Source organism: Alnus glutinosa, chromosome 12 (genome assembly GCF_958979055.1).
Source record: "Alnus glutinosa chromosome 12, dhAlnGlut1.1, whole genome shotgun sequence".
Classification (NCBI taxonomy): Eukaryota; Viridiplantae; Streptophyta; class Magnoliopsida; order Fagales; family Betulaceae; genus Alnus; species Alnus glutinosa.
The window spans coordinates 22,725,509-22,735,513 of NC_084897.1; the positions used below are offsets into that span (position 1 = coordinate 22,725,509).

The 10,005-nt window shown below is 37.6% G+C and overlaps 2 protein-coding genes across 2 annotated transcripts; both read left to right on the top strand.

Annotated features, from left to right (window-relative positions):
* The first annotated feature begins 2,005 nt into the window (after positions 1–2,005).
* LOC133851798 (GDSL esterase/lipase At1g09390) lies at positions 2,006–5,279 on the top strand. The gene is made up of 5 exons (XM_062288377.1): positions 2,006–2,318; positions 2,911–3,096; positions 3,753–3,913; positions 4,309–4,573; positions 4,915–5,279. Exons 1-5 carry the CDS (start codon positions 2,069–2,071, stop codon positions 5,145–5,147), a joined length of 1,095 nt encoding a protein of 364 aa, XP_062144361.1. The 5' UTR covers positions 2,006–2,068; the 3' UTR covers positions 5,148–5,279.
* Positions 5,280–5,863: 584 nt separating this feature from the next.
* On the top strand, positions 5,864–8,331 carry LOC133852000 (pentatricopeptide repeat-containing protein At1g56690, mitochondrial-like). The gene has a single exon (XM_062288652.1). The coding sequence runs from the start codon at positions 6,171–6,173 to the stop codon at positions 8,280–8,282; it is 2,112 nt and encodes a 703-aa protein (XP_062144636.1). The 5' UTR covers positions 5,864–6,170; the 3' UTR covers positions 8,283–8,331.
* Positions 8,332–10,005: the final 1,674 nt, after the last annotated feature.

Genomic DNA, 10,005 nt, shown 5'->3' on the forward strand with positions numbered 1-10,005 from the left:
ATGGCAAGTCCCCTTTTCAACATCAAGGGTGAGTTACCCAGTGTGTCTTTGGAGGTAGAGAAGCACAGTAGCACTGTAGTTCAAATCTATTTTAGATTTAATTGAGAATTGGCTAGCTAACGGGATGTGGTGGGTTTTTTTTTTTTTTTTTATTATTTTTATATAAGGATTAATCCAACAGTTAGTTAAAAGTGTCACGTCAGTATTTTTGAAAATGAGATAAGACTATAGTATATACTATGCTAAGTTGCTAATCGATATCACTTTAAAGATTGATGGGCAGAACACATCAACCCAATAAAATAAAAATGAGATGAGAGTGTAGTACTAGTACCTGTACTTCTTATTCGACTCTGAAGTATTATTTCTTTCAAATTGTATACCATAATCACGAGTAAGATAATATGTTATATAGACATATGCAAATGTCTCTCATCCCAAAATATGTTAGAATTTCATGTGCATATAGTGTGACACATTGCATATATAATTGTACAAGATAATTTTCAGAACATTATGATCACAATATCACATGCAAGACCTCAAAAAGTACACTAAGACCTCGTTTGGTTCGCGGAATAAGTCATCAGAATGGAATGACTATTTCATTATAATAGCTATTCTTTTATTTGGTAGGGACTTATTTGTTAGAATAGCTATTCCATGAGAATAACTATTCCCTTACAAAGAGGAATAGTTATTCCTCTTATTTTTTTTTAGAGAAATAGCTATTCTTGAGGAAATAAACAACCTTAAAAAAAAAAAAACAACAAACAAACAAACAAAGAATTTAGATCAGATATGTGGGTGCTACCCATATATCTAAGATCCAACATTTATTTTATTTTATTTTATTAAGATTTGAGTTTTTTTTTTTGAAAAATAAGAAATTATGTAAGTTTTTTAGTAATTTTAGGTCAATTCTAATTGTGACATATGTATTGTCACAAAACTAAAAAATTAGAATAATTATTCCATTCCACTCTTCTTCATTTTCAGTAATAACTATTCATTTTTCTAATGGAATACTCATTTCACGAATCAAATGAGGCTTAAGGGTTTCCAAGGGGTGGGCGTGGGCCGAATTAGGCTGGATTTGCATGTTTCCCACAACCCGCCCCGCAGTGAACGGGTTTGAAAATCAATATTCGCAACCCGCATAGTGAATAGTCAACCCGTTGGGCCTTGGGTAGTGCGGATCGGGACGGGTTCATGCGGGTTCGGGTTTTTTTATTATTTTTTTCTTAGGCCCAAAACCAGAAAAATAATTCACAATCTTGTTAACCCAATTCAAAATTGAAAATCCCAATTGAATCAACCTCATCAACAAACAATAACAAGAAAAAAAGAACCAGAATTACCAACTAACTTAACTGTAAAGAACTTTTTTATTCGTTTATGTGATTGTAGATTTAATGGGTATGTGTATGTGAGAATGTAGAGATGAAAGTGTATATAAGAATGGAATAAGAATAGAGATGAGATGGATAGTGCAAAATTGAATGAAATCAAAGGTACACAATCTAGGCAATTCGTGACTCTTATAATTTTTTTGGAGAAAATTTGATGAAATCAAAGACACACACTAGTCATGATTCTTATAATTTTTTTGGGAAAAATTTGATGGTACGAGCATAAAGGGATTGCGAGGCGGGGCGGGGCGGGTGTGCGGGTGAGAAAAAATGTAATACCGCAACCCGCCCCATAAATCACGGGTTGGCATATTTAGGGTCCTCACTTTTTTAGAAATGTCTTATATCCGTTATTGACGGGACGGGTTGGTGCGGGGCGGGGTGTGTTCTCGGGTGCAGGTGGGTTTTGTACACCCCTACGGCAAGGGATAACTCAATTGGTTGGAGACTATACCTCATGAATCATAGGTACTAATTGAAATCTCCCCATCATTTTTGCGTGGACATGCAAAAAAAAAAAAAAAAAAAAAACACTGAGGATCACGACACTCCCCCGTGCCGTGCTGACTACAAAACATTGTCGAAATGCGCAGAAAAAGTAAAAAAGAAGCTCTCCCTCTCACTCACTCATTCTCTTTCACGCCCTCACTCCCACAATGGTCTCTCACTCTCTTTCCCACTTCTCCTTCTTTTTCTTCGTGCTTGTTCCCTTGCTTTCTCTTCCGCACCCAGTTCTCTGTCAGTGCAAGAGACCTCCGGTTATCTTCAACTTCGGCGACTCCAACTCCGACACGGGCGGACTCGTTGCCGGGCTCGGTTTCCCTGTCAATTTGCCCAATGGCCGTACCTTCTTCCGCAGATCAACCGGCAGGCTCTCCGATGGACGCCTCCTGATCGACTTCCTGTGTAAGTGGACCCCCTCCTCCCTTTTCCTCTATTTCAATGTTGATTTCATATCAGCCGTCCATCACGCTGGTTTATCCATCATTCATCGAGTGTGTCTGTGAAATAAGCAAGGAAGGGGCCCAACGTCTTCATTGGTTGGGACCCACCTTAAGTGAGAGGTCCCCGCTCTGCCGTTTGATGTCGAATTCTCGTGATAGAGAATAGAGATTTGTCCTGTTTTTCTGGTCACCGACTCGATCATAAAACATTTAAAATTATTTTTACATATTTATGGCACAATACTTTTTCAAACTAAAACAAAAAATACTCTGTAAAACATATTAATAAAGAGAGCCCAAAATTATTTTAAAGGGATTTAAGAATTAAGAATAAAAAGAGAAAGAAAAAAAAAAACAGAGGATCGAATCCCAGTCTAATTTATGTAATAATCACTGCATGGAGATTTCCTGTTTTTGTTTTTAGTCCTCAGAATGACAAGCACCCATCAAGCGGTCTGACAGGGTGTCAGGGACATGGAATCCAATGCTGAAAACTATGCATAATTGAATGAATAATATATCTAAAGGAAGATATGCATTTTATTTTTGTGTAGGCCAGAGTTTGAACACCAGTTATCTGAGCCCATACCTGGATTCCTTGGGGTCCAAATTCACAAATGGGGCAAACTTTGCAGTTGTGGGGTCCTCTACTCTCCCTAAATATGTACCCTTTTCTTTGAACATTCAGCTCATGCAGTTCCTTCATTTCAAGGCACGCACCCTTGAACTTGTTACCACAGGTAATATCTCGTTTACTTTGCATTTAATTACATTGTAGCCCTTTTATCCAGTCTAATATTTATGTGGTGGTTCTCATATGCATTTTTCCTCCATATTAGGACAATGCTATGTGACCATTGATGAAACCTATCTATTTTCGCATAAATGGATGAAATTACTTGTAGATCAAAACCATTCAAAAAAGGGTTTGATTGAATGAGTGGAGCCAAATAGATTATTGTGTTTTACTTGAATTTGAATGGTGGATAATAGTATATGCATGGACTATGGACCAAATCAAAGCACCCATTTTGTCCAGAACAAAGCATTTAAATTATTATTTTTCATTTGTTATATCTGGTATAAAAAAACACTCTTAACTTGTTGAATATCTTGACTTGTTGTAAAGTTTCACCAATGTAAGTGAAAATGGGTGAAATTTAACCATCCTATCATAGTTTCACCCGTTTCTAATTTAGCACATAGATGTGGTTGTAATATGTGAAATTAACAGTGAAATTTGACTGAGCATTGAGTCTTTAATTTCCACATTTTTGTCAAGTAGGGGAGGAATCATGCTCTTATAATTGGTTTCTAAATTATTGAGATGTTTAAGATTGAAAAATTGTATGCAATTCTGCTTTCTACATTCTTATTTAGTAGTGACTATGTATAGGTTTGGGAAATTTGATCAATGATGAGGGTTTCAAGAATGCTCTTTACATGATTGATATGGGGCAAAATGACATTGTTGATTCATTCTTCAAGAATTTAACATATGCGCAAGTCATTAAAAGAATCCCATCAATCATTACAGAAATCAAGAATGCTATCAAGGTGAGTTAATATTCTAACCATAGGCATCATATGAAGAAAATTTCACAATACTCCTGCAAAAATTGTTCTCTTTTGTTAGTATTGTATGAAATTAGGGCCATACAGTAATCAAGTTAGTCCTGCACTTGTCCTGATCAAACACTAATATTTTGGTTACGTGGGAGGATATTGGAGGAGCTTGAGTCCTTTTTTTATTCTCTTTAAACTTGGAAAGCTGCGTTTTTAGCTCATATGGTGATTAGTTTTAATGATTTTCTTGTTCTTTTTTCTCTTTCTAAATAGTCGTTTTTGAAAAAAAAATAAAATTGTCTACTTTTTGTATACTTTGATTGCGCTTTTATTGATATTTTGATTACTTATTAAAAAAAAATGAAAATTGGTTACACCAAATGCAGACATTATATGATCACGGTGGCAGGAACTTTTGGATACATAACACTGGACCGTCGGGTTGTCTACCTCAAAAACTGTCATTAGTTCAAAAAAAGGATTTGGATCCGCATGGATGCCTTTCAAGCTACAATTCTGCTGCAGAATTATTCAATGAAGGACTGCGCCATTTATGCGTAGAGATGAGATCTGAACTGAGGGATGCCAATATAGTCTATGTAGATATATATGCCATCAAGTATGATCTCATCGCCAACTCCGCCCAATACGGTAAGCTCATTGTTTATAGTGTTTTCTCCTTCACCAATTGCTTTTGTTCTTATGATTTTGAAAATTGAACACCAATCCAATCCTTCCTGATCACATAGCCTAATCTACTGCAAGTTCACATAACTTAATTTGCAGAATTTGTAACGTGATTGGAGAACTGATATATACTAGTAATGAGAAAAGTCAGGGGTCCCATTATGTAGAAATATATATATAATTGGATATACAATATGAAAGAGAGCGGGAACGGAGAGACAAGAAGAGACAGACAAAGGCCTTTAAGGCTGCATTTTGACTGTATTGAAATATGATAAACTGTACAACAATGGTCTCTATTGTAGGTTTCTCAAGTCCACTAATGGCATGTTGCGGCAATGGAGGTCCTCCATACAATTACAATATAAGGGTGACATGTGGTCAGCCTGGCTATCAGGTCTGCGAGGAAGGATCCAAGCTCGTAAACTGGGATGGGATCCATTACACAGAAGCTGCAAATTCCTTTGTAGCATCAAAAGTGCTTTCCACAGCTTATTCTACACCACGTACCACGTTTGATTTCTTTTGTCGTGCTTGACCGTTTAGGGAAATAATTCCTTAGTGCGCAAGCCATGAAGTTCATTGTAACGATGAAACATGCATGATTAACTTTGTAAAAGGGAAGGTTTTGGTCAATGTCAAGCAGAAAAGTGTGGAAGAGTTGCCTCCATATTACCAACTGCATTGTTTGATATAAATAGTTAAATAAAGCTATGCTATATTTTATTTTTCTAAGCAAAAAGGGTTGGAAGGGATGGCCGGAGGTTGGAATTGTCTGTTGTCTAGACGGTTCCGTGCAAAGCGTGAGAAGACCATAGGCTGTCCTTAATGTTGCGTTGAGTCATAGCCTGACCCTAGCCCTGCTAAAAGGGTAGTGCTGAAAAATTGGTAGCATGGCCTTCAATCCCCCAAACCAATATGTTTTTTTCACAAAATAAGTTTCAATTTCCATGTAGATATAAAGAAGTTCGGCGAAAAAAAATAAATAAATAAATAAAATAAAATCATACGGGCTATCCAACTTATGGTCTTTTGTATGACGACTTAACTAGCCGTTTCTTACAATGTATTTAAAAGCATTCTCATTTGTTCCCCTTTTCTTTCCTCCTTTAGATTAAGAGCGGGAAAGATCCCTTTGCAATCCCTTCTCCTTTCCCTCTTTGATTAAAAAAAAAAAAAGAAAAAAAAAGCACTGTGGTTAATGACATTATAGACCTTTAAGCAAAAACATTTCTTATGACGAAACTTGTCAATGGTCGCCCACTCGCCGCAACACTTCTCGGTCATCATAGTGTAAAGGCCAGGTGCCGCCCCTCTAGGCCTCTTAGGGAGTTTCCCGCGCTCCACAACTCGGTATTATTATCTTTCGTGCTTTTTGCGTCTATCAAAAAGTCCCAGTCTTAATCTTCAAAATTCTGAACCACAATTCTTACTTTATTACTGTTGCACCATTTTCAGCCATATTTGATTTGTGGGTATTCAAGAAATTGAAAAATTACCGAACAAAAGTTCTGAAATTTGGTGTCTTTTTCATCTAGGCGATTCAGATTCTAGTTAATCAATGCAGTTTAGGTTAATCCCATATCGAATATACTGTACAAGTGTTGCAATTTCCTCCACTTCGCAAATTTCTCGGTATGCCCGTATCGGTCAAATCGAGAATGCCAGGAGGCTGTTTGATCAAATGCATGATAAAAGCATTGTCGTTTGGAACTCAATTGTTGCCGGGTATTTCCAAAATTCTCAGCCCCGTGAAGCCCGGATTTTGTTTGATAGAATGCCGGAGAGGAATACTGTATCTTGGAACGGATTGATATCGGGGTATATAAAGAATGGGATGGTCACTGAAGCTAAAAATATATTTGATATGATGCCTGAAAGGAATGTTGTTTCATGGACAGTTATGGTTAGGGGATATCTTCAGGAGGGTATGATTTCAGAGGCGGAAACACTCTTTTGGCAAATTCCTGAAAAGAATGTTGTGTCCTGGACGGTGATGTTAGGTGGTCTAATTCAAGAGGGTCGGGTTGATGAGGCTCGTCAGCTTTTTGATATGATGCCCGAGAAGGATGTGGTGGCGAGGACTAGCATGATTGGAGGGTATTGTCAGGAAGGCCGGCTGGCTGAAGCTCGTGAGATTTTTGATGAGATGCCACGTAGGAACGTGATTACTTGGACAGCAATGATTTCTGGGTATGTTCATAACCAGCGGGTCGATGTTGCTAGGAAGCTTTTTGAAGTGATGCCAGAGAAAAATGAGGTGTCATGGACAGCGATGCTGATGGGGTACATTCAATGTGGGCGGATAAAAGAAGCTTCAGAGCTTTTTGATGCAATGCCAGTGAAGTCAATTGTTGTTTGTAATGCAATGATCCTTGGATTTGGCCATAATGGGGAGGTAGCTAAAGCAAGGTGGGTGTTTGACCAAATGAAGGAGAAAGATGATGGGACGTGGAGTGCAATGATAAAGGCTTATGAAAGGAAAGGATTTGAATTGGAAGCTCTTAATTTATTTGATATGATGCAAAGAGAAGGATTTAGGCCAAACGTTCCTTCTTTGATCAGTGTTCTTTGTATTTGTGCCAGCCTGGCAAGTCTTGATCACGGTAAACAGGTACATGCCCAGTTGGTGAGATCCAAATTTGATCTTGATGTGTATGTTGCCTCGGTTTTGATCACAGTGTATGTTAAATGTGGCAACCTTGTGAATGCAAAGCTGGTGTTTGACAGGTTTGCTCCCAAGGATATTGTTATGTGGAATTCTATCATTACAGGTTATGCCCAACATGGTTTAGGAGAGGAAGCTTTGCAGGTTTTCCATGAGATGTGCTCTTTGAACATTTTGCCAGATGATGTCACCTTTGTCGGAGTTCTTTCGGCATGTAGCTACACCGGAAAGGTTAAAGAAGGGCATGAAATTTTTGAGTCGATGAACTCCAAATATCAAGTGGAGCCAAGAACTGCACACTACGCTTGCATGGTTGATCTGCTTGGCCGATCAGGCCAGGTAAATGAGGCAATGAATTTAATTGAGAACATGCCTGTGGAGGCAGATGCTATTGTTTGGGGTGCTTTATTAGGTGCATGTAGAACCCACATGAAGTTGGATTTGGCTGAAGTTGCGGCGAAGAAACTAGTACAGCTTGAGCCTGAAAATTCCGGGCCTTATATTTTGCTATCAAATATTTATGCTTCCAAAGGTAAGTGGAGTGATGTTGCAGACCTGAGGAAAAGAATGAGAGCAAGGAGTGTGAGCAAGTCACCCGGCTGTAGCTGGATTGAGGTGGAGAAGAAAGTTCATATGTTTACTGGGGGAGATGGCATGGGCCACCCTGAGCAGGAAATTATCATGAGAATGTTGGAGAGATTAAGTGGATTGTTAAAAGAAGCTGGGTACTGTCCTGATGGCAGTTTTGTGCTGCATGATGTGGATGAAGAAGAGAAGGTGCATAGCCTGGGGTATCATAGTGAGAAACTGGCTGTTGCATATGGACTCCTAAAGGTGCCAGAAGGAATGCCCATTCGAGTGATGAAGAATCTTCGGGTTTGTGGGGACTGCCATTCTGCAATCAAATTAATGGCGAAAGTAACAGGGAGGGAGATCATTTTGAGGGATGCTAATAGATTTCATCATTTTAAGGACGGATTGTGTTCTTGCAGAGACTATTGGTGATTCAACAGACTAATGTTCATCAATAGATTCAAGGATAGTTGTACTGTTACGATCTTAAGTGTCTCATATGGCTTAAGTATAATTTTAATTATGTGTATATAAACTTTTGGACACCTTTCCTTGCAAGCCAGTTTTCAAGGGTGAGTTTTACCTTATGCTTGTATCATTTGGTATCAAAACCACCACTGCGTGCAGCTCATCGAGTATGGGATTGAATGGGTTGCGGCTTTGTGGTCGAGTTACGAAATGGGCGACTTATAAATTGGATTAAAACGTCTTGGTATTATGTGTGAGCATAATATTAATTCATTGAGTATTGATAGGTGAGTGGAGTCTCCAAAAGAAAAATGACCACCATTAGGTCAGTGTCTATAAAGTGGGCCATCGTGGACATTGACTGTAAAGTGTGATTGTATGTTACGATCTGACATGTTTCACATGGCTTAAGTACAATTTTAACCATATGTATTAAGTTCTTTGACACCATCTCCTTCAAGCCAGTTGTCAATAGTGAGTTCTATTTAAAACTTGTATCAATACATGCATACACACTGTCTGTGAGTCTCGTGCTAGATATTCAGGCAAAGTTTTGACATCGTTGGAAAATTCTAAGATAAGATTGTGATCAATTATTGTTTGTGTGTGATGAAAAAAGTAAATTGCAAAATTGAGCTGGAACACGTTTAGCAAATCAACCATGGAGCTCAGGGTTCTACATGGCTTATATTCTGGGAGGAAGAAGTAATGAAGCCACAAATATCAAATGGTCCAATGTTATTACATAAATAGAATTACAACAGAAAATATTGAGACTTGTATCATTAATTATGATCATACTGCAAATTCCGCATATGATATAATCCCCATTGTTATTACATAAATAGATCGAAAAGGCTTCTGATTTTTTTTCCTGGTAATTGATTTTGCCCTATTTGTTGTTCTTGTCAATCTTCACAAATCACAACCCATACAAATTATTCTGTTGAATTTGGACTACACTCATTGTTGAATTAAAATATAATCATGAACTGTTGAATTAATTCATTAAAATAACTCTTCCCTCCCATTTGAAAATTTTCAACTTTTCTTTCATTTGTGTATTTCACTTTGTCTCACACCGAAAAGTTAGAACAAATTTTGGTGTTTTATAATGATTTTATCTTTCAATAATACTAAATTAGCTTTTGGGTAGACACATGTTAATGGTGTCACCTTTGGCTGTAGCGCACTTTGCACGCCCGAGCCACGGGCCTATTATTTTCTTATGGAATCTAATGCATTTTTTGAATACTTATAACTGTCATTCCAACAATCAATTTTTTTTTTTTTTTTTTTTTTTTTTTTTTTGTGGTCTTTCACTTTCTTCCATTTGTGTCTTTCACTTTGTCTCACACTTAAAAATTAGAAGAACTTTCGGTGTTTTTATGAGGAATTATCTTTCAATAATACTAAATTAGTTTTTGGGTAGACATATGCTAATGATGTCACCTTTGGCCACAGTGCACTTTGCACGCTCGAACCACAAGCCTATAATTGTCTTGTGGAATTTGATGCATTTTTTGAACACTTACAACTGTTATTCCAACAATTATGGGTGTAAACGAGCTGAGCTATTCGTGAGCTTGCTCGAGATCGGCTCGAATAAACTCAACTTGTGCTCAAATCGATTATTAAATGAACTACTCGTGAATACGAAATTATGCTCGATTATTAAATGATGCAA